Source organism: Chionomys nivalis, chromosome 9 (assembly GCF_950005125.1).
Source record: "Chionomys nivalis chromosome 9, mChiNiv1.1, whole genome shotgun sequence".
NCBI classification, from domain to species: Eukaryota; Metazoa; Chordata; class Mammalia; order Rodentia; family Cricetidae; genus Chionomys; species Chionomys nivalis.
Window position 1 is genome coordinate 14,568,907 of NC_080094.1, and position 23,974 is coordinate 14,592,880.

The 23,974-nt window shown below is 51.3% G+C and overlaps 2 protein-coding genes across 3 annotated transcripts in view; one reads left to right on the forward strand and one right to left on the reverse strand.

Moving 5' to 3' along the window:
- Positions 1 to 15,612, forward strand: part of Rims4 (regulating synaptic membrane exocytosis 4) — a 59,304-nt gene extending 43,692 nt beyond the window's left edge. For both annotated transcript variants that reach the window (XM_057781638.1, XM_057781640.1), the window contains exons 3-6: positions 8,715 to 8,827; positions 9,059 to 9,160; positions 9,561 to 9,700; positions 11,340 to 15,612. In XM_057781638.1, the coding sequence (XP_057637621.1) occupies positions 8,715 to 8,827; positions 9,059 to 9,160; positions 9,561 to 9,700; positions 11,340 to 11,558 (574 nt within the window). In that variant the 3' untranslated portion in view covers positions 11,559 to 15,612. The remainder of the gene's footprint in view (positions 1 to 8,714; positions 8,828 to 9,058; positions 9,161 to 9,560; positions 9,701 to 11,339) is intronic.
- An 863-nt stretch (positions 15,613 to 16,475) lies between these two features.
- On the reverse strand, positions 16,476 to 21,933 carry Kcnk15 (potassium two pore domain channel subfamily K member 15). The gene is made up of 2 exons (XM_057781879.1): positions 21,636 to 21,933; positions 16,476 to 17,164 (listed from the first exon to the last, which is right to left on the reverse strand). The coding sequence occupies exons 1-2, from the start codon at positions 21,916 to 21,918 to the stop codon at positions 16,476 to 16,478; spliced, it is 972 nt and encodes a 323-aa protein (XP_057637862.1). The 5' UTR covers positions 21,919 to 21,933.
- Positions 21,934 to 23,974: the final 2,041 nt, after the last annotated feature.

The window sequence follows — 23,974 nt, forward strand, 5'->3', positions numbered from 1 at the left end:
GCCACCCAACCCAAAACTTCCTCTCCCTTATTCCTTACCTAACCTGTAGTGATGTGCCCATTTTAATGGCCTCTTGGATCATCCATTCCTCCCATGTCCATTCGTGAGGACCCTCGCTGAGGTGCCCATTGCTCTTGCCTCAATACCTGCAAGTTTTATTTTTGGTCCAGACTCCATAGTCTGTCATCCTGCTCTTAATGCTGCTGACCTTGCCCAGCCTCTCTCAGTCCACCTCCCCGAACCTTCTGCTCACCACTGATTGCCTCATGTCTCAGCATCCATGGCTCCTCAACCTGTGCTCCTGTCCCTACCCCCTCTTCACCCTCTGACTAGCTCCTCCAGATCTCAAGGAGGAGCTAGCACGTTGCTTTAGCTCATGGGCCAGTTGAACTGTAGTGACCCCCCAGCATCGATGTGTTGAGGAGGATTATGGAGCCAAATTCAAGCCTGGTCAGGGTGCTGAAGTTGATTAGCAATGTCTGCTCTGGGCATGGGCGGGAGGAATGGATGGCTCGCAAGTCTGCCATTTCTCTGACTGGGTCAGCACCTTGCACACCCTTGGCTTCTCCAACCATAGCACTCTCCACTGTCTGTTCCACGAGACACTAAATTCAGTGCCTTCCTCGCTGACCCACTGTTGGTGTCCTGAAACTTTGAAGACTAGAGATGATAGAAGCAGATGCACATCCCCCTCCTTTCTGTCCTCTCTGTCCCCTTCACCTTCCAAAAGCCAGGAACTCAGCATTCTCCCTTTCAGCTCCCAGACCTGGCTTCCAGCACCCAGCTGCCTCTTCCTTCTGTCTGTTGTTCTTCTGAGTTGTCTGGGTCACTCTGCCCACAGCCTAGGAAAGTAGCTTGTGAGCTTATGACAGGGTCATTGCAACCCAGGCCCGGGGTTGTGTGATCACCAAAGGCCCAGGAGTTCAACAGATAGCAAGAACCCCCCCTCCCGCCTGCCCTCGCACCTGTCCTGCTTAGCAGAGTCGACCTGACTAGTGAAGGGTGTGACCCTGGGCTAGGAGAAAGCGGTTAGTTTTTTTCTTGTTTTGTAAGCACTAGGCTTTGCTGAGCACTTGACCATGTCAGACTCTGCCCCAGGAATCTAGCTCATTCAATACTCAGAGTTACTTCTTTCTGTTTTACTAGAAAGAAAATAAAGGCCTGGAAAGGTGAACCCCGGGCCTGCCTAACCCCAGAGCTGGAACTGAAAATTCACAGGCTCTGCTCTGGGGACATGAAGACAGTTCCATTGGCCTTCCCTATCTGGGGCCTCCACATCCATGGATTCAGACAATCATCAAGAAAATATCTGGATGGAATATTGCCTGTGTTAAACATGTATAGCATGCAGACATTTCTTCTTGTTATTTCCTCCTAAACCAGATATCAGTAAGACCAGATATTTGCATAGAATTTGCGTAGTGTTAGACATTAGTAATCTAGGCATACAGGAGACTGCTCACAGCCAATATGCAAATACATCATCTTCTTTAAGGGAGTTGAGCATCCATGAGGTTTGATATCCAGGAGAAATCTGGGAATCAGTACTGTGGGCATAATAGGGGTCAACCATGTCTTCTAAGGGTTAAGAAGTTGGATGCTGGAGCCAGACAACTGGGGTTCAAATCTCAGATGAGCTTCCTTTTAGCCAAGTCGTCCTGGTTGGATTCCTGTTGTTCTGTGCCTTGCTTTACCCTTCTCTAGAATAGACATTGGTGGTAAGGTTCATCAAGTTTTATAAAGGTGTTGAAGTAAATGAATCAGTTGATAGTATCAGGCTTGGCTCGTGACAGGTTGTCGAGGAAAGAAAAGCAAATCTTCCATGCAGGAGCCCCCATCCACTCTCAGGAGCCCCCACCCACTCTCAGGAGCCCCCATCCACTCTCAGGAGCCCCCACCCACTCTCAGGAGCCCCCATCCACTCTCAGGAGCCCACACCCACTCTCAGGAGCCCCCACCCACTCTCAGGAGCCCCCACCCACTCTCAGGGAGCGGGCAGGAAAAGTTTGACTCCTTGAGAGCTGTAGTCTAGATCATGTGACAAAGTGTCTCAGCCTCCGGTCAATTCTGCACCGTGCTTGTTTTGAAAACTAGAATTGTCACAGCGCGACTGAAGTATTGAGTAGCAATCTGAGCATCACCCGGGTTCCGCATCTGCTCAGTCAGGCAGGGTTCGGCTATGAGCAACAGGAGGAGAATGAGGATGGCTGCTCTCACCTAGGAATTCACAAGTCTCCAAACACCAAGGCACCTCCAGTTTACCAGGATATGCTGTGGTACAATGCCCCCAACTGGCTTTAGCCAACCCTCTCTACGGCTTCACAACAGATCACAGAGGGCAGCCCTTTCCACACTGCCAGCCATCTTCAGCTCGGCAAGGTGCAGCCCCGAATTTATTGAAATACTTAAGCCCTTCTCAACCATTTAATGTGTGTAAAACTCTATACCGTATTTACCAGGCTCCTGCCCCCGCCCCCGACACGCACCACACACACACCTTTTTATGTGACACTGACCCATTTTCTTCATAACCTGTGATCTTCACTGCAGGATTTTTTTCTCTCCTCAGTCATTTCTGGGATGCACATTTTGCCTTACAGCGGAACTGTTGTAGTGTAAGTGAGCTAAATCTGTGGGGAGGTGACTGGCTGGATGGACATGCGTGGAACAGGCAGTGGGCAGTGATTAAATGGGCAAGAGAATGGGCTTCCAGAACTTTTTAGAACCACAGCCTGTAATCACCACGAGGGCTGTTCAGCCTTTTAATTTCAGATGCCATTAAGTCAGGTGATCCAACTGGAAAAGAGAATAGAGTCGAACCTGTAAATTACCCAATTACTTCTTTAACCACGAAGAACACAGGGTCCAAGCTAAGCTCAAAGGTTAATAATCAAAGACAAATGGATTGCGCTCCAGAAACAAAACTAATAGGATTTGAGTTGCAGGAAATCTCATTTCACCATTAAAACAAAATAAAAGGCCAGTGAACAGTGGGTGAAATTGTGTTTCAAGCCTCTGCCTCTGCCTGTGTTGCGCTGGCGCGGGAGGAACTGGCTCCTGAAGGTCCTTCCGCTACCCCCATGGCCTCTGCTCTGTCCCAGGCATCCAGATGCTGCAGTGCCGGAAGGGGAAGGACCAGACTGTGCCAAGCTGGAAGTAGGGATGGGCAGACATGATGTCTTGCTGTGACTGGTTCAGGAGCAGTTCTGTGTGGACCTGCGATATCCTACCCAAGCTCCCCAGCAATTCAGCTAGACAGGAACTCTTCGTTCTCACTTGATATAAGAGGAGACTGTAGCCCAGACAGGCTGGAAAGACAGCTCGGAGGGTAAAGTCACTTGTTGCCAAGCCTGAGAACCTGAGTTCAATTCCAGGGCTCACCATGCAAGTTGTTCGCTGACTTACATGCACTCTGATGCCATATGTGAATGCACACTCACGTGTGTATGTGCACATGCATGCGCACACAAACACACACACACACAAATCAATGCAATTAAAAATGCAAAAAACTTCACCCATGTTGCCCAGTACTGGAATATAAGGTGCATATCATGCCACAAATCTTAATCGTTATCCTTTATTCCGCTAGTTCGGTAGTTTGGCCGGGAACATTTACTGAACTCCTGTTACACACAAGGACTATTCTGTGTCACAGCGTGTGCGAAACATGTCCCAGTCGGCAGGCTCTCTCAAGTCCCTTTGCTAACAGATCTGTGTAGAGCCTGGAAACATGTACAACCGACGTGGCAAGGCACACTGGGCACCTAGCAGAGTGATCTTGTTAACGGATTAAGGTCGCCAACCGAAGCGCAGTGACAGTGGTGACCTGCTAAGAGTCAGAGAGGCATACATAGAACCACATCTGATATATTAGACTACTTTTTTTTCATACCTCCAAGGGAAAATCCCAAGGTGGAGTTGATCCTCTGGCCAGCACGGGCAAGGCGCACTGTGCCTCTCTCTCCACGGATGTTGTTTTTGCTAGCTCAGGGTAGCAGCTTGGTGCCTTGGCAGCCAGCGAGGCACCCTGGGATGGGAAATCAGGCAGCCGCCCAGATATTAGAAACAATTACCGCTAATTACCAGGCCTGCCAATTCCCCATTGTCTGCTTGCACTCCACCAGGAATCAAGGAGCAGGCAATGAGGACGCCGGAGGAAACTTTCAATTTTGGTTTGCAGAATGCCTGGTGCCATTTGGGGGCTGGGCTCCTTACTGCCTTGAAACTCACAAGGCCCCTCTACCTCTCCATCTCTCTCGGTTCTAGAGCCCACATTCTCCTTACAGAATAGATCTTGGATCCCCCAGGGTTCTGGGAAGGTAGGATGGGGGAACCCAGGACCACAGAACAAAACCCACATCTCAACTGGGACTCTAGTGCCAGTTTCAGTGAACGTAACTCAGGTCTCTGGTTTCATCAAAGTAGTAAGTACACACTTTAATCTCCAAACATTTAAGTGAGTGTTTATTTTTTACTTTCTCTATAAGTACAGTAAGTACTGCTGCCGAATGAAAATAATAGCCACAGGGATTTTCCTGTGTGTCTCCAATGCCAGGCAGCCTTTCTTTCTGAGGCTGACTTGGGTGGAATAGGAGGCCACCCCAGAAAGCAACACTGGAATTGAGAAGAAATCTGATAGAAAGGAAGAGGCTCATATAGAGCAGAGGTCATACCTATGATCCCCTTCCCCAAAGCTGGAGGAGGCTGTGGAAGATGTGAGATCAAGTTATCCATCCATCAGCCCACCTGCAGGCCATTCACAGTTATCATCAGCTGGATATTGTTTCTGGGGTGAGGTGGGAGGGGCTAACCCTTAAGGGCTTCCTCTCTGCCCTGCATATAAGCAGAAAACATTGTCAGAGCCAGAAGAGAGGCCCTCAGACTGTGTGGCCCAGGGGAGAGTACAGAGTTGCATGCTGGGAGAACAGGGTGAGCCAGACACTACCTGCCTGGTTTGAGTAGCTACTACTCCCTCCAGCTGATCTATAAAATGGGTCCACAAATAGTATGCCGAGAGATTTTAAGGTAGCCAAATAAATTAATATGGGTAGTGAATGCCTTTAGGCCTTTGGTGGCCCACAGTGAGGATGGTTCATTTCCTGTTACAGACCTCAAAGTCAAGGCCCCATTCTTCTGGTTTGTTGAAGCTTACTCTCAGGTGGTTCAGGATTGTCCAGAAGGTTCTATCTATGTCCTAGACATAGAGTTCATTTGGAGAGAATCCATGTTAACTCCAAAACAGGCCCGGGGAAACAGCCAGAGTATGTCTGCCCTCGATATCCATGAGTTGCTTCTATGGACTGAACCAACTTCGACTCAAAAATATTTGAAAAAAATTCTCCAGAACATTTCCAAAGCAAAATATGAACTTGCCATACACCTATCACTGTTATGAAGACACACTGACGGAATGGGGCACATGTGCGCCCTGCCGCAGCATCTGCCGTTTCTCGGGCCCTCCATTCCTGTGGTCCTACTGTGCGAGCATCATCCACCTTGTTCACACTGTCTGTTAGGTCATAGATCTGTTAGATCTGCAGCGGTCACGTAGGTACAGCACATGTATGAAGTTTCCATGTCATTTTTCCTAAACAACACAGCATGACAACTGTTTACGTTATCACGTCCAGTGGCATTGTGGGAAGTGTCATATGTAATCTGCCCATGATTTAAAGTACATGAGTGGGGGCTGGAGAGATGGCTCAGTGGTTAAGAGCACTGCCTGCTCTTCCAGAGGACCTGGGTTCAATTCCAAGCTGGCCTACAGGGCGGCTCACCACTCTCTGTAGCTTCAACTCCAGGAGTTCTGACACCTTCAAACAGACACGCAGGCAGGCAAAACCACCAATGTACATAAAAAAAAAATTAAATTTTTAAAAATCTTTAAAAAAATAAAGTGCATGAGGGGACACGCATAGGTCTACGCAAACACTATCAATGCATCCATCTTATAGGAAGGACCTGAGCATCTGTGTGGATTTTGGGGTCTCTAGGGGTCCTGGGACTGGAATCAATCTGTCATGGGTACCAAGGGACAGTTGGTTTAATAGGATGGAGAAAGCACAGACATTGAACACATTGTTTAGTTTGCGGCAAGCATCCCACATGTTCATCTCTTCCTTTCCGTAGCATCTGTCACCTTCTTTCCTGGTATATAATTGATACTATTTTTAGATATGTTTATTTACTTATGTGTATTCATGTTTCGTCTGGACAAATGTATGTGTACCGTGTATGTGTCTGGTGCCCACAGACGTCAGCAGAGGGCATCAGATCCCCAGGAACTAGAGTTACAGACAGTTGTGAGCCGCAGTGTGGTTGCTGGGAATAGAACCTGAGTCCTTGCAGGAGCTACCAGCCCTCTTAACCACTGAGCTATCTCTCCAGCCTACTGATAGTATTTCTTGTTCCATGCCTCTGAGGACAGAAATCACTGTCTGCCTTGTTCTCTGGTGGGGTCTATGTTCAGAACGGTGCCAGGGATGTGCTAAGAGCATATGGTGGATGAATGAATCATGTAGACACCGGCTGAAGTGCCTGTCTCTTTGCAGAGTTATCGGTGCTGGTAGCGTTAGTGGTCTCAGCTGTTATCCCTGTGCCGCTGGGACCGCGGAGGAAGGATGTGCGGTCCTTAGGCATCATCCATCATTGCAGTGTCTTCCGGCGTGTGACCGCTGTTGCCTGCCCCCTTGTCATCATTTGGTCTCAGCCACATTCCTTCACCAGCCCATCAGCCTCCGGGGAGCTTTTTCTCCAGTATACACACAACTTTTGTATCTGGGATGTGGAGGAACACTGGGGCCTCAGAGACTCTCTCAGGGTTACTTGGGAAGACACCCAGGCTTCCATTTCTATAGGACATGGTGCCCTTTCTTGGCTCTACCTTCTAAGAATGGTGGTGCGAGCCTGCTGCTTTCAGATCCCCACAGGCTGTCTGTGGTTTTCTGTGGTCCTTCAGTATCACCAGCTCACCTGGGGTCCATAGGTCTCAGCTCACTCCGTCCTTGCTAGACTCCCTCTGCTGTCTAGGCTGGGGCCTTTGTATGGCTTTTTGTTTGTTTTCTGGGTGGGACTATCCCATTTTTGTTCCCATCTTTCTATGTCTGTTTCTTAGATTTGCAATTAAAAGTCCTGAAGCTGAGCCTTGGCCTGTGCACCCTCCTGGGCTACCCCTCTCCTAAAGCACCCCTCTGTCTCCCTGCTGCTGCTGCTGCTGCATGGGGAACCCAAAGGGCAGAAGGAAATCATGGGATGTGGAGTTCTGTGTCTGCTATGGCTCTGCCCGTTACTACACAGGAAGGGGACAAGTGGGCTGAGCAGCTTACCTGGCATGGTGGAGAGTAGACCTGAGCATCCACCGACCGAGGAGCTAGCAGAGCATGCAGGCTTTATGAAGCCTAGGCTAGTCACCGGTCTAGCCCCCTGGGGCACTCCTTTTAACTACTGGAGTTGTTGGGTGACCTGGCTCAGCTCAGGCATCTGACCCTGGATCCATCATCTCTGACCAAGAATTAGGGTTACCTTTTTTTTTTTTTTTTTTTTTTGCTGGGAAAATGTGCTTCTCATCTGAATGATGGTGGAAAAGATTGATGTGTGTTTTTTTATTTGTTTGTGAAGATGTGGGCCACCTATGGTGACGGTGAGGACAGGATGAGAAAATGGTCTGCAGATCCTTGTTCCTGTAGGTGGAGATCAGTCAGAGTCCCTCACTTCTCCCTCAGTACCGCCAGAGACCCTGGAGAGGGGAGGGGAGGGAAGTGAGCTAAAACTGGTTTAACCAAAGTAATAATAGTAACTGTTACTGACTTATGTATTCAGAAGGAGGTAACTGTATCAGTCAAAGCTTGACCCAGAAGCCCACACAATACCTCCAGTCTGATAATGGCTGCATCCCTGGGCTCTCCATATCAAACACTCCAGTCCCATGTCCCAGGCCCATGTCTGATGTAGTAGGGGGCTTCACACTCCCATAGTTCCCAAAAATCTTCCATGTCAGATTTTCACTTACTGAACTGAGCTGTATGTCTGTCCTGGAGCCAGGTCCCACCAAGTAGAAAGGGAGCTGGTCCTCTCTGCCACAATCACATGCCTTCCATGGAGAAATGCAGTCCCCGAAGGAAACTGGAGGCTCTATTACCAAAGAAGGAAAAGTGGGTATCAGGAAGCCGAACAGCAGCAGTGGTACCTATCTGGTCCAAGGCTGATGTGCAGGGCATTGATCGTCTGGCCTTGTCTTGAGTGAGCCTCTCATTGAGCTGCTGATTCTGGTCTAGCAGCTGCAGAGACATCACATGTGATGTAATTCTAACCAGCTCCAGATGTAGCTGATGCTACTGATATCTGGACCACTCTGGGAATATCAAGGCATTAAACCGTTTGTGCCAGCACCTGCCAAAACCGTCTCCCATAATCCCTCCAGCCACCCTGGCTGGTTAAATCAGCATCTGTGGTACAGGTCAGTGGTGGGTATGGAGGAAGATCACCATGGTGGCTGGGCAGTGGTGGCAAACACCGTTAATCCCAGGACTCTGGAGACAGATGCAGGCAGATCTCTGAGTCTGAGGCTAGCCTGGTCTACAGAATGAGTTCCAGGTTTGCCAGGGCAACATAGAGAAATCCTGCCTCAAAACAAAACAAAATGATCACCATGAGATGAGGAACATTTTGGATCTGCACATCAGTCCTAACGCACATCTTTTTTCCTCTGCCAGTCTTAACTATGGAGGTGTTTGCCTGGCTTCAGATGCCCAGTTCAGTGACTTCCTAGGGAGCATGGGGCCAGCACAGTTTGTGGGCCGCCAGACCCTGGCTACCACACCCATGGGTGAGTGTTCGAAGCCTTGTGCCCCTCCCTCCTTGCCCTTGCCTGATGGCTTCATGCCCTGAGCACCTGGTTTGGAGCCTGGGCCACATAGTCCAGCCCTTCACGGTGCCTAACTCTGAAGTGTTCATGCTGTCGTTATGGGACTTAGTCTGCTGTTTGGGTTGGGAGTGGGTGTAGACAGCAAGACCCTGCTGGAGCTTCTGAGCCACTTTCTAGTGTCATCTCTTGTAGGGGATGTGGAGATTGGCTTGCAAGAGCGGAATGGCCAGCTGGAGGTGGACATCATCCAGGCTCGGGGACTGACTGCCAAGCCAGGCTCCAAGACACTGCCAGGTGTGAGGACGTCTGAGAGATATATGGTGTGGTCCACCGGACTGAACTTCTGGGAGAGAGAGACATCTTTCTTGTTTATCATTATACCCTCCTACCGAGTATATACTAGTATATACTAACATACCTAGTATACTGGGCACCCAGAAGGGCTCAGAAAGCGTTTATGGAGAGGTTGGTAAATGAATGTGTGGGGATAGCATGGTGGGCAGTTGTGGATTGAGAAAAGAGGAGGCAATGAAGACCTAGAAGGACCTTCCAGACATGACCTCACCCATTTGTCCTGTGGCCCTTCCCATACTCCTGGAGGGTTCTCCAGTTCCCAGAAGTGTGTGGTGACCCCTCTATTACCCATGATTTAAGGGAGCAGCCTATAACCCTGCCTTCTGCCCTCTGTCCCCAGCTGCCTATATCAAGGCCTATCTGCTGGAGAATGGTGTCTGCATTGCCAAGAAGAAGACCAAAGTGGCCCGCAAGTCACTGGACCCACTGTATAACCAGGTGCTGCTGTTTCCTGAGAGTCCCCAGGGCAAAGTCCTGCAGGTAAGGGGGTCGTGTGTGTATGTGTGTGTGTGTGTGTATGGTGTTAACTGGGGACAGGGTCTCTCAAGGGCCTTACCCAGGGGAATTGAAACACAACTTCCTGTGTCACTTGTACCCACAACTTCCTGTGTCACTATGAATTTGGTCCCTCATGAATCTTGACTGTTTCATCTCTGGAATACATGGGAGAAGGAATGAACTAACTCCCAAAAGTTGTCCTCTGACCTCCTTATGGATGACATTTCATGAACATTGCATACATGCATGCACACATTTGTGCACATGCACTCAACAAGCTAATATCAAAGATGTATGTATATGATGTGTATATATAGGCTGGAGAGTTGTCTCCGTAGTTAAGAGTGATTACTGGCCCCTGTAGGCAGCAGTACACACATGTGTGCACATGCACACACCCATGCATCTGCACATATACCACACATAAAATCAAAACCAATTTTCTAAAAAGATTAAAAAACAAAACCCAAGCAGACAGTAAGTGACTATCCTTTAAGCCTGTTCTCAACCTTCCTAATGCTGCAACCCTCAAATACAGTTCCTCGTGTTGTGGTGACCCCAATGATAACACTATTTCGTTGCTACTTCATAACTGTAATTTTGCTACTGTTATGAATCATAATGTAAATATCTGATATGCAGGAAATCTGATATGTGACTCTTGTGAAAAGGTTGTTCAACTCACAAGGGGGTCATGACCCAGAGGTTGAGAACCACTGCTCTAGGTTTTGTTGAGCTGGACTGTGCTAACTCACCGTTGTTGAGGGGCAGGACGGCAGATGAGGGACCTGCAGCCACAACCCAGATCCACAGGTCAGCTCCAAGAGGTGCTGACCAAGAGACCAGGAAGGTGCTACAGAGAAAGATTGGACCAAGAAAGGAAGCTAGCAGTGTCTGCAGGGTCCACACTTTGTGAGCATGCTTTATGTGGGGGTCTGGGGCTCCCTGTGGGGAAAGCAGGGGATGGAACCGTGTTGCAGGTGCAGGGTCATCCTTCAAGGCCTGACTTAGCTCAAATTAGGGTCATGTGGAAGATGGAGCAGATAGTGTGAGCAAGAGGAAGGAAGCCAAGGTATAGATGGAGTAATAGGGACACTAGAGCCAGAAAAACGTGGTCAGATGAGTGACTTTCATTATTTTTATTTCTTTGGACCTGGCGGTGCACATGGCATGTGCATGTGGAGGTCAAATGATAACTTGCGGAAGTCCATTCTCCCCTCCTGCTCTGTGGGCTATGTGAACTCTGGCAGTGTTGGACTTAGGTCATCAAGCTTGGCCGCAACATCTCTACCTGCTGAGCTTTCTTGCTGAGCTCCCTTGCATGACTTTTAAAGAGGTAGACTACAGGGCTTAGCTGCATTGGCCTGAGGGACCCCAGGTTCTGGCTCAGAGCCTATGAATGACTGTGACAGGCATTATTTTTTAATGTTATTGTATGGGTATTTTGCCTGCGTATGTGTCTGTGTACCGCTTGTGGTCCTGGTGCCTGGGTGGTGCTGGGAATCAAGCCCAGGGCCTTGTGCATGCTGGGCAAGCGCTCAGCCAGCTGAGCAAACTGCTGAGCTCTCAATAGCAAAAGGGAATCAGTTGCGGTTTTGTTTTGTTTTTTTTTGTCCTACAGGTGATTGTGTGGGGCAACTACGGGCGGATGGAGCGGAAGCAGTTCATGGGCGTGGCTCGAGTGCTGCTGGAGGAGCTGGACTTGACCACCCTGGCCGTGGGCTGGTACAAGCTCTTCCCCACCTCCTCCATGGTGGACCCAGCCACAGGTCCTCTGCTCCGGCAGGCATCCCAGCTGTCCCTTGAGAGCACCGTGGGGCCCTGTGGCGAGCGATCTTAATGCCAGGGTTGGGGAGGGGCTCCCCGAGATGGCCTGGAGACCACCCAGCCCTGACCTGGGACCCCAGGCCCAGGGGCACATTGGACATTGGAGGATGGGGTTCTTCCCCACAGTGGGGAAGCAGAATGGGGAGACCTGCCCCCCTTGGGCCCCTCCTCGCTCCTTCACCTCCTACCCCTGAGACCTTCCCTCTCCCAGTGGGTTGGCTACACTTTTGACTTGGCCGGTTTTGACCTGGTGGATGCGGCTATAGTCAGAGAAAGACTGAGGCGGTGGAGCAAGCGACTCTCCTGCCCCACCCCACCCCACCTGTCACCCCCTTTGCCTCCTTGGAAGCTCGCTGCCCAGAGCCAAGTCCAGATCCAAGCCGGCCCTCTCCATGGTGCCAATTACCAGCAAGTGTCTTTCCTGCGGCACCGGGTTCAGGCAGCTACTCTTGCCCCAGCGCTGACGGGGCAGTTTGCAAGGATCCGGAGCCAGCTCCCGGGGGCCCAGAGCTCCCCACTTGAAGGGGAGTGTGGGTCTCCCTCTGCCTGCCCGTGGAAGGAGCTTTGCCGCAGCCTGTCTGAGTCCATCCATCCATCCCCTCCTGCCTGCCCCTCTGCTGTAAGCTCTAGGAATTGGGGGCCAGCAGAGATTAAAGGAAAGGAGGAGGTGCCTGAGGCCTGGCACGGATCCCCAGGGGTCCTTGCTCCATGAGATTGCAACAAGCAGGTCTGGAGCTCTTGGTGGACTGGAAGGAACATTGTCATCTGTGATATGGTGGAGGACTGTGGGGACCCGAGTTTCCAGAATCTTGCACACAGGGTTCTTTTGTGTGTAGGGGTAGTGGGAGCCGAGCTTTGAAGAAAGCTGGGATTAAGCCTAGTGGTACCAAGGTAAGGGTTTCCCAAACAGGAGAACCCCTCCTTGTTGGATGAGATCAAAGGCCATCTTGTTATCCCTCTGCCTCTGGTCTAGGGTCTTGGGGAGGCACTAGAGCCCCTCCCATTTTAATCTTTTTAAATAAACCATCCTGTACGAAGGGCAGAAGCCACTGCCCCAGCCTCATCACCATAGCTCAAGGTGGTACAAGAAGAGAGATGCAGAGCTATGAGTGTAAGAATTAGAAGCTCCGATGAGGCCTGGGTAGCTGCCTTTCCTGTAGCCCTCCCTAGGGCCTGCAGGAGCCCTTTTGCATGCGAGGGAGGACACAGTCTGGCCCTATAGAAGCACATTTCTGTCACTGTCCCGGGAGCCGCCCAGCAGCCTGCCAACTCCTCTTCACCTAGTCCCTGCTGTGTAGGGTGTAGTCCAGGTTAGCTGGGTAGTTAGTGTTCACGCCTGAGCCCTATTCTTAGCTCAGATGTCGTCTTTTCTTCAAGCCCCAGGCTGGGGTTAAAGGGGGGGGCCCAGTACATTCCAGAAGATTGCGACCTCCTTCTCTAGCCTGGGCTGGAGGGAGCCCTTCCACCTTCTCCTCCCCGACTTCCTCTCTCTTCCCTTATAGGGTAGTAGTCCTGATTGTTCATTGTGTTCAGCATTCTGGGGAAATACCCTCAGCATTGATCTTTGGATTCACTCCTGAGGATCGCTGGGCCTTGTAGAGGGGCCTGGACTCCACGAGAGGGTGTCATTTTCCACTGAGGATGCCAGGGCTCTGTTGAACCCCCTGTTGTTCCTGGTTCTTATACCAGGGAACTCCTTCTACTTGGAAATTCTCCCCATTTCCAAGCTGGCTTAGCTCTGAGTGCCCTTTAGGGTTCTGGTCCAGTTCTGTCATCTCCACGTGGAGCTGTAGACACTGCACAAGGAAGGGCTGTGCACAGGCCCCTCTCCTCCAATTGGTCTTCAGAGTGTCCTTGAGTCTGTGGAGGGAGGGGCAGGCCCTCAGCACAAGGGAGAAGGGCTCTGGGGGGGCTCACACCTGAGGCCCACAGTTAGCCATCACCCCACCTTTATTTTTTAACCAGTGTGATTATCTCTGCAGTTAGGTTATTACTCACTGTCTGGAATATTTTGAGCCAGGAGAGCGGCTTCTCTACCCAGACCCAGCCGTCATTGCTGTGGTTGTTCAGGGTGGGACAGAACCTGGCTGTCACAACCAGAGGAGGGGCTCAGCTCTTATGAGAGAGAGAGAGAGAGAGAGAGAGAGAGAGAGAGAGAGAGAGAGAGAGAGAGAGAGAGAGAGAGAGAGAACAGGCAGGAGCACTGGCTCCAAAGCAATAACACCACCCTGGGGTGGTCAGTGAGGCCCCTCAGTGATTTTCTTGTTTGTTCTGTGAAATCTCACTCACCTCCTGGAGGGGTGTAGTGGGGGCTGGAGCCCCATTTCTTTGTATCATTGTAAGCGTGTGCCCCACTTTCAAGGGGCTGTGACCACTGGGTGTGGGAACCATATCAGTCCTCACCAAGGACTTGTGGAAGGGGAGTGGTTTTTATCATTAGCTCTGGGGATTATGGAGCTCAGCTTGTCCCTACTGCTGTCTGATCCTCTGTCAACTCAAACTCTGCCATCTGGAGAGGAGTAAGAGGGCGGAGTTGGGGGCCTTTCTGGTGCTGGGTCTCTAGGGGTGTTTCTTTTTTCTCTGGACAGAGGCAGTATTTAGGACTGCCATGGAAAGGGTCATCTCCATTTTCATTTCCCAGAATGCCTCTGCATTCGGAAAGGCAGGGCCTGTGAATCTTTAGTCCATTTGCATTTGCAGGAAAAAAAATAAGGATATCAAAGCCCTGTTGGAGGAGAGCCATCCTGGGGTCATTAGTATTCCCAGTGACACTTCTACCTAGATCTCCCCTTCATGTCTCCTGCAGCGCTGGAGCCAGGGCAGGATGAAGTGGGGGTCTCATCCTTTCTATCCCTTTTCTTTGGAGCCTCCTAGTGGCTCCAGATTATGGCGCGACTAGCTGTAGCCAATCTGAGAGGTCAGGAAACCCAGGCCCCAGCAGGAAGTCATTTGGTTAAGGCCCCTCAGCATTATGCCTGGGAGGACAGAGCTGGGAGCCACAGCCAGGAGACCAGCGCTCAAGGGCAGGTCTGCCGCCATCCCCATTGCCAGCTTCTAAGTACAGGTGGCACTGCCCTGCTTGATTCTCTCCACTGGGCTAGTGCCTTTTCTGGGCTTGAATTGGGAGAAGAGGAGGTGCCAGGGTGGCCTTTTGTTCTGGGTCATAACCTCTCCAGGTCCAGCTGAGAGGTGGAAAACACAAGCTCCCTCCTGGGTTTGTACAGTGGGGGCTCCAGGAAGTCCCCTCTCACCTCCAGAAGGGATAACACCACCTCCCATAGCACTTCCCAGTGTGTCCTCCAGTGATTTTACTCTGACCCTCAAAGAGCAAGTGAAAGGCGACTCATGTTGTCAGGAGGGAGAGGTGGAGGTCCTGAGAAGCACTTGCCACCGAAGTGCCGGCTTTGACAGTGGTTGAGCGCCAGCTCCTTCTCCGGCGGCCCACAGCACAGGCGTGCAAGCACACAGCCGAAGTAGTTAACTTTTTACAAGCAGTTCACCAGTGGGCTCCTTAAGGCAGGAGATTCTGGAGCACTTTGAGATTCAGAAGCAGCACGGCGCCCCCACGCTCTCCCAAAACAGAGCTGTTGCACCAGGCAAGGTCACCTGCATTTATTTATTGAGCAACAGCACTACACAGACCCAGAGCCTTGGACCGCCTTTCTGTCCTTTGCAATGGCTCTCTTGGCCCCCCAAGAGGGCCTGTGTCTGTGGAACAGGACCTTGGTGAGGAAGAGTTCCATAAGCTTACCTGGCAAGCCCGAGGGTTCTTCATCTCAGTAAGAGAGCCTGTGTGGGCTGGGTGGAGGCTGGAAGCAGACATAGGTGTTACCTCTGAGCCCTTTGTATCCTCCTTCAAGGTGGCAGGAAGATGGGACCCCAGAGTCCTTGGACTGGGAGCCTCCATCCATCTACCCACCTTTCCCTGTGTCCTCTTGGGGAGCAGGAATAGCCTGGTCCTTCAGGGAGGGAGGGTTTTGGGGGGTCTCTGAGTTGGAGTGGGTCACATTGCATTGTGTTCATGACCACATAGCTCATGCTGGAAATGAAAGTTTTTGGCTTTTCTACACTGGTTTTGCTCTTTTTTTTTTTTCCGCATCAAGACGTTTCCGTCTGGGAAGACAAGGGACATGTGTTGGAAGGGGTGAGCGCTCTAGGGTGTTAAGGTGTCTCGCCATGGGCTGATTAGCATCCTCTGTGAGCAGAAACTCAAGTCAGGAAGCTCTCCCCCAGGTGCCCTGTGAAACAGGGTCTGCAAATGGGCTCTGTCTTACTGGTGGAGAAGCTGAGGTTCAGGAAAGTGATGTGAATCCCAATGACATGTTGCTGGTGATTGGTGGGACCCAGAATGAAATGCATCCCCCACCACTGAGCTGCCTACAGGTAGTGAGAGGGGGAGACCATCCCCTTCATCCAGAAGGGGCTACGCAGGGACAGGGCTTCTGCTTGACAGTGGGGCAACCATTTACAGTTGGGATAACTCCACCCTTCATGCAGAGCAAAGGGAATGCCATCTATATAGTGCAGAAATTGCCCACTGTGAGCCATAAACTGCCTTCAATCTGTCTCTGTCTCATACTTCTAGCATGAGCACCCAGTCCCACTAGTCAAATTCTAGTGCTTAAAATCGTGCCTTTCCTCTTCAGGGCAGAAGCTAGCCGCTTGTCATCCTTTGAAGGGGCGACCTGGTGTCACCCCTCCTAGGGGCTGAAGGCACATTTTCCTACAAGTTTATACCAAACAGTTTACACCTCCAGGGTGACTGTAGAATCGGCTTCTGCTTTTAGTGCAACATTCATGTATCTAGAAGGGATAATTCACAGATGGTAACGGGAGCCTCAACCCCCTCCAAGCCAGAGAAAGGGTGGGTTTGTTAACAGGCGCGGCTAGACATTGATTGGTCAGCCCTCGCCCGGGTAGGATAGGACTTTCAGATGGACTTCCTCCGAGCTCGGCGTCTGTCTGTACTATTGTGGCAGTGGTACAGGGCTTCTGGACTCAAGGGAGGCGAGAAGGCCGGGTTGTCGCATGCCCAAGTATCCAGCTGATGGATGCCCTGAGAGATACAGGTGGAGGCCGCAGTGCGGGCGCGTCTCTTGAGCGCCCCCCTGCGGAATGCGCTGGCGCAGCGGGCTGAGCGCTCAGGAGTGTCGGCGCTGGCCAGAAAGCGCAGGACCACCAGGTTGAGGAAGGCACCGATGACCGTGAGCCCCAGAAGGATGTATAGGAAGCTGAAGGCCACGTAGGGCGGCTTCCTCTGTAGCGCCTCGTCTCTCTGTAGCGCCACGAAGTCGCCAAAGCCGATGGTGGTGAGAGTGATGAAGCAGTAGTAGTAGGCGTGGAAGAAGGTCCAGCCCTCAAAGTGCGCAAAGGCAGCGGCGCCGAGCGCCAGGGTGGCAGCGCACAGCAGCAACCCGGCTACCACCATGTTCTCTGCGGAAACGTGCGGCCGCTGCAGACCCAGGCAGCGCTTGGCCTCCAGCAGCAGGAACCTCACCAGCGCGTTTAGACGCTCGCCCAGGCTCTGGAAGGTGACCAGCGTCAGGGGGATGCCCAGGAGTGCATAGAACATGCAGAAGACCTTACCGGAGTCCGTGCCTGGCGCAGCATGGCCATACCCTGTGTGGGGAGAGGGATGGGGTACTGAGAGTACAGCCTGCCTCAAGGCACCCCCAGCCCAGCCTGCCCCCAGCAGCTCCAAGCCCCACTTAGGTCGTCCCCACACTCTGAACCCCTGTGTGGCTGTTCACATCCCAGTGTCTCAATTCCTGCCGCTCCCCCCTCCAAAGATGGATAATCTACCTGTGGTCCTTCAGAACCACAGAAATCTGTTGGGCATCTTCTGTCCCCAGCGGTAGTGAAGGATCTGAAATGTATTTTGCCCGGTGCAGTGGAGGAAGCTCAGCCCCAAAGCATGGACCCAGTTGATAGGATGCTCTGGAAATAGCAGTTGGAGGACAGAACAGCGCTGTGGCTGGCTGCCCTAGGGCTTGGAGGACTACACAAGAGGCTTTGGGAGGGGTTCTGTGACTTGGTCTACACGTATTTCATAGGTGCTCTGACAACCTGCAGTGTACGGAGAATGGAATTTTAGCAAATTATGTCTTGGTCTAAAGGGACTGGAGACAGGTCTTCTGTGGTTTTCTAGTACCTCCAGGGTGAAATCTCAGTTCTCATAAGGAGCCCCAGTTCCCCACACACACTTCCATCCTTATCCCTCCACTCACTCATCCTCATCCACTCCTTCCTCCCGTCTCATCCCTCTTTGCTCATCTCCCCACTCCCCAGCCTCACACCTCGTTTCAAATCTCCAGCCTCACCCCTCCTCCCCAGCCTCATCCCTCCTCTCTACTCCCCAGCCTCACCCCTCTTCTCCACTCCCCAGCCTCGCCCCTTGTCCCCACTCTCCAACCTCACCCCTTCTTTCAAATCCCCAGTCTCTTTCCTCACCCCCTTGACACCCACACTCTCCAGGCACACACTGCTGTTTCCCTACGAGAACGTTGCTTCTCCTCCTCTTTCAGATTTCCCTCCCCCTTGGACTGCCTTCTGTTCCCTTCCCAGCACCCCATCCCTTCAAATTCCTCATCTTCTTCTGCCATCCTGTCGGCCTTCACTAAACACCAACTGGTTCTGGGAGTCTTTTGTTTAAGTATTGTTCACTGGTTCCCTCATGGATCTAAACATGTGTGGGCTTCCTTGAGCTGTGGGTCACTGTACCATTGTTGTGGAGGATGTGGATATGTCTCTTTCTGGGGAGAACAACAATGGCATAATGGGCCCATAGCCAGGGAGAAGCGAGGGGGTACCTCTCCCAAAGACAATATCCCTCCTCCAGCAGACTGACCTCTCTGCCCAAAGGCAAAGCATACAGACCCCTAGACCTAGCTCCACATGGTTAGACCTCCAGTGCACACAGGTGTGCAAAATGGTATGCACACATGGGCTGCCATTGTGGTCATAGCCAAAGTCAGAACCAAGCACCCATCCACCAGTAGAAGCCTGGCTAGCTCTGTCTCAGCATTATCCGAATGGTAGAACAGTTCACCAGACCACAATGGTCACATTACCATGCAGACATCTGGCAGCACCTAAGGAAGCTCTTGGTTTTCTCTACTAGGGGACGAAAATGGAGTTAGCTGTGTGGTGTTGGCATCCAGAGGCAGAGGCGAGGATGCTACCAACATCTTAACAGGGCCCAGGGCAGGCCCCCAAAACAGAATTAACCTGAGCAAGATGTCAGTACTTCTAAGGCTGAGAAGACCTGCTATTCAGCCTGGGAAAAAAATGTCCTGGCTCTTTAAGGTTGATATAAGAAAAGCATTAAGATGTCCTAAATTAGGGTCTAGGATATGACTCAGTTGATAGACTGCTTGACTAGCATGTCTGGTGTCCCATGTTCAATTCCCACTACCCCTCATACAAGGCAAGCATGGTGGCACACACCTGTAAATCTCCAGCACTTGGGAGGTGGAGGCACGAAGACCAAAAGTTCTGTCATTCACAGCTCATAGTGATTTTGAAGCCAGTCTGGGCACAATGAGGCCCTGTCTCAAAAAAAACAAAAAGACAAAAAAGCAAAGGGTGTACGAAATGAAAAGAGTAGGAAGAGGCAGAAGAATATATATATATATATATATTGATATATTGATATATATTGATATATCAGACAGCATGTGGTATTTGAAGGAAAATATACACAGAGCATATGCAGAGATATACAGAGCACGTAGCTGGGCATGTGTGAGAGACAGGTCAGATGTATGGGAACCAGGGAGATGGATGAACGGGTTAATATTAGGGAGATTGATGAACGGGTTAAAAGATAGGATAGAGTCTCAGAAAGCCAAAAATTGCATGTTTCATTTACAGGTGTGTGCCACCATGCTTGCCTTATATGAGGGGTAGTGGGAATTGAACATGGGACACCAGACATGCTAGTCAAGCAGTCTATCAACTGAGTCATATCCTAGACCCTAATTTAGGACATGGAATCTAGAGGTTTATTTTTGTTTTTTTTTTTAAAGACATGAAAGCTAGAAGAGAGACCACTTAGAAAGAGGACCAGAGGAGGAGGACAAGAGAAAGTAGGGGGGTAGATATGATCAGCATGCCTGGTACACGTGTATGAAAACGTCATTGTTCTGCACAATTAATATACGCTAAGAAAAAAGAACAAACGGCTTCCAGGAAAGGGGTGGCAGGAACAAGTTTCCTTTTCATCCTGTACCCCTTGGTACCCTGTGAAATGTGCAGTGTGAACATATGTAATATTCTAAGCCCCTATGGTTGATGGCCCTTCCACTGCGTAGTCCCGTGGTACCAGGGGAGGCATACACTCTGCCCATCACTACTGTGAATTCTTGAGGGCAGGGACCATGGTAGCCACGTCTGTGCACCCTGAGCATCCATGCTCTGTACAGACACTCAGACAATAGGTTCAAAGAAAGCTAACTGACTCCAAGCAAATAGGAGAGGGAAGCCAGAGGGAGACAGGGCTCCTCAGGACCGGAGGCCAGGAAGTGCTGCTCTCTGCCGGGTCTGAGCAGGGAAATGAGTGATAACAACAACACATACCAGGTACTCTCTGTTCTCTCCTTAGGCCAGGTTAACCCTGTTTTATGATAAAGGAAGCAGGCTTGTGGGGGAGGGAGCTGTGCAAAGGTCCCAGCGCCTGAGCTGTTAGCCACAGGTCTTCCATGCCTCTGCTAAAGCAGAACCAGAGTTCCTGGACTCCAAGAGCCTGGCTTCCTGCAAGCCCCCCCCCTTTAAAAAAAAAGCAGGTAGTGGTGCCCCCAAGTGGTCAGAAAGCCAAAACATTTCCCATTTCTATGCCATTGTTTTGGTGGTGGTGATCCCCCACGCCCCAATCCCTGGTTTCTTTCCCAACCTTGGTTTCAAATTAGCATTAGCACGGGAAGAGGCCAAATCTGGCTGGTAGACCTTCGGCGAAAAGGGAAGGGGCAGAGGCTTCAGAAGAGACACAACCTCTGTGAAGGCACGGTCTTGAGAATGGGGCTTGTAGACAAGAGATGGCAGAAGCATTGCTGGGAGCTGGGTTTACAGCTGGCAACTTATAAATTATTCCTAATGAATAGTGCCCGCATAGCCTTTGGCACCATGCTGGGCGGCTCACACATATGACCTCACTTTAAACCTGGTATTCACCCAGCGAGGTAGAACATTTGCTTTTTGCCTTTGACAAAAACAGGTGTCTCTGAGGGGGCACGGTAGCTTGCCTGAGAAGGCAGAAGGCTGGAGGTGCCCAGAACTCAGCTCTTAGGGTTGCAGGTGTGCTTTTAAACCCATGGCTCCTGTGCAAACACGTTGTCCCAGATGCTGGTTTTCGGTTTGCTCCTCTGAGGCCACCGGGACACCTGGCAACTACAGTTGGAGCCTGGTACCTAGTGGCTAGCTAACACAGGTCTGAGCCCTGGAGAGCCTGCTTCTCTCCTTGCAAGCTCCCTAGGCTTAGCCCCCAGGTCCTGAACAACTGTAGTTATGGCCACAGCTGGAATTCAGATGGTATACACAGGGGCTCCTCTGGATGCTCCAATGTGCGGCAAAGCTTTAGCAATCAAGTGATAGGGCTCCTATTAGGCTCTGGGTCCCAAGACAAATGACAGCTCTGTTATGCGGGGCTAACAGAATAATCGTTATTATGATAAAAAGGCAATCTTATTTCCACGGTGTTTTCTGTGGATCAGGCTCTATGCTAAAACGATCTGCACACACACATAATAATCTCCACTACAGCTGGCGTTCCTCTCTTCCCCTAACAAAACATATTAGGACTCCTAGTTTTCTAAGGAGAACACAGTGGCTCAGAGAAGTCAAGAAAGTTATCTAAGGTTACACAGCTGACAGAGTGGGACAAGAAAGCCCCACTTCTGTTCCCCAAGACCCTGGGGTTTGTTCTAACCATCCTGTGACAGCCTCGTGGCAAGCCATTACTGACTACCCCATTTTGCCCAGCGAGGCAAATGAGCCTCGGAGAGCTAACTAACATGCCACTTAGGGACCGGGGTGGGATCGCACCCCAGGAGAGATCGGGACTGAGCGGGACAAAGGGGAGGCTCCGAGGGCTCACCGATAGTGGTGATGACCGTGATGGCGAAGTAGAAGGAGCCTGCGAAGCGCCACTGGCTGCCGGCGCGGTGCGGCTCTGCCTGCAGCGCCAAGCGCTCCAGCTCGCGGTAGTCGTCGGCGGAGAAGCCGTACTTTCTGCGGAACTCGCTGCGCTTCCGGGCCAGCAGCCGCTGCCGGTTGCGCTCGGCCTCGGACTCCAGCGCATCGAAGACCGCGGCGCCCACCAGCAAGTAGGACAGGATGCACAGGACGAGCGCGGCCGTGCGCGCACTCTGCTTCTTCATCACGTCTGGCCGGCTCTGAGTCCCGGTTTCTGTGCGCCCCGACGGTGCCAGCTCCATCCCTTCGCGCCTGGAGTACAGCATAGGGCGGGCTCTGAGCTCTCCCGCTGCTTCCCCGCCCTAGCTCACGCAGGTCCCCTCAGGGACTTCTGGTGCAGAGGCCCGGCTCAGGTGTGCAGAGGGCCCGCCTACATCCCGAGCTCACCCTAAGACTTGGGGCTAGTCACCCTTTCCTTCCTCCCGTCTATCATCTAGAAAATGTTTACTAAGCGCCCTCTGGTGCCTACCATTCTCAGTGGGAGTAGAATGGGTACGTCAGCAAGCAGGGAGGGATGATAAATGAACAAAAAGATAGGGTAAGACAGGTGTGATAAAGGAGAAAAATAGCGCTTGGAGAGGCGCGTGCCAAGCCATCCAGGAGTGACCAAGGAGACAAAATCCAGGCCACAATCAAAAGGGAGGTGATTTGGTGACAGGAGACAACAGGGAGCAGCAGTGAAGCTGGAGTCTAGAGAACTGGGATGCAGGCTGAAGAGACAGGAGGAACAGAAAGAAGTGACATCTATACATCCATTTTTAATTTAATTTTTATTTTATGTTTTCCTACACGTATATACACCTGCATACCATTTGCACAGGACTCATGGAGGCCAGAAGAGGGCGTAGATTCTCCTGGAACTGGAGTTACAGTCTCCAGTTGTGAGCCACCATGTGGGTGCTGGGAATCGAACCCTCCATCCTCTGGAAGAGCAGCCAGTGCTCTTAAACACTGAACTGCCTTTCCAGATCCCAGGATGAATCTGCAGGACAACTGGAAAGCATGGAAAAGCCGTAAGCAGAAACACACACAATTCCACCATCACCTGTTTGCTTTTTGTTTTTCAAAAGGGCATCAGAGCCAGGCATGGCAGTCCACACTTGTAATCTCAGCACTTGGGAGGTGGAGGCAGGTAGATCAGGAGTTCGAGTCCAGGGTGGGTTACTTGGCATCACGTCTCACCACCACACCTCAGAAAAAGCAAGGGACTGCCATGTGGAAAAGAAAAGGTGGCAGGGAGTGAGAACCCTCAAGATGATGACGTTACCCAGATACATGCTAAGGGGCTAGCCTAGGGTAACATGAAGAAACGCAGATGGTCCTGGGATACATTAGAGAGCTAGGCACACAGCAAGCCCTGTTGCTTAAGCTCCCTGACATCAAGAGGCTTCACCAGTCCAAGCATTGGCCAGTGAGTCCTTGCAGAAGCAACACATGCCACTCCCAGGCCTGAGCTCTAAAGCCCTGCCCCCCCTTGCCATCCACTCCTTTCCCCACCTGCAAGCTTAACATAGCACCCCAAAGACCATAGGAAGGTGGTGTGCTATCGGGAGCTCCCGTTTTGAACTTCTGATCCGTTATGTCAGGGTCTGATTTGGGGGTGGGATCAATCTGTCATGGAAGCTGATGCACTCTGATCCATAGGTCAAGAGTCACTGGTGGGTTGGGGTGTGGAAGTAAAGGGAAGGACTCAGGGTGGCCCCAGGGTAGTACCTGAGCAACTAGGCATTTGGGAAACCTTTCATTGACCCCACTTCTCAAGGAGCACACTCCTGTCCCCAAGCATCAAAACGGTACCTTTTCCAGAGTCCTACCTGTGAGCCTGTATGGAGACTTCTAGTGCAGCACCAGTTACCCTCACCTGAAGCTGTTGGGGACAGCTCGCTCTCCCAGGTGTCTGCCACAACATGGCGTGCATTGCTATCATTATGATTACTCGGGCCTATCTCCCCCAAACCTCTCATCTTGCTTCGCCTAGCCACCCTCAACTTTCAGTTCCTGCTTGAACTCTCTCTGGACTCATTACAGCCTTCATCTATTACAGCCCTGCCAGGGACTGATGTGCTTAATCCCCCCAACTCAACTGGCTCACACCCTGGCCACCCTGCCACTCTGCACCATTGGACGTGTTTCCTGACACCTCAGGTGGTCTCCTCTGAGCCCCCAAAGGCCTGAGTGCCTGCCATCTTCCATCCCTCCCAGTACAGTATAACCCTTGCATTCCACATATGCAGCGCCTCA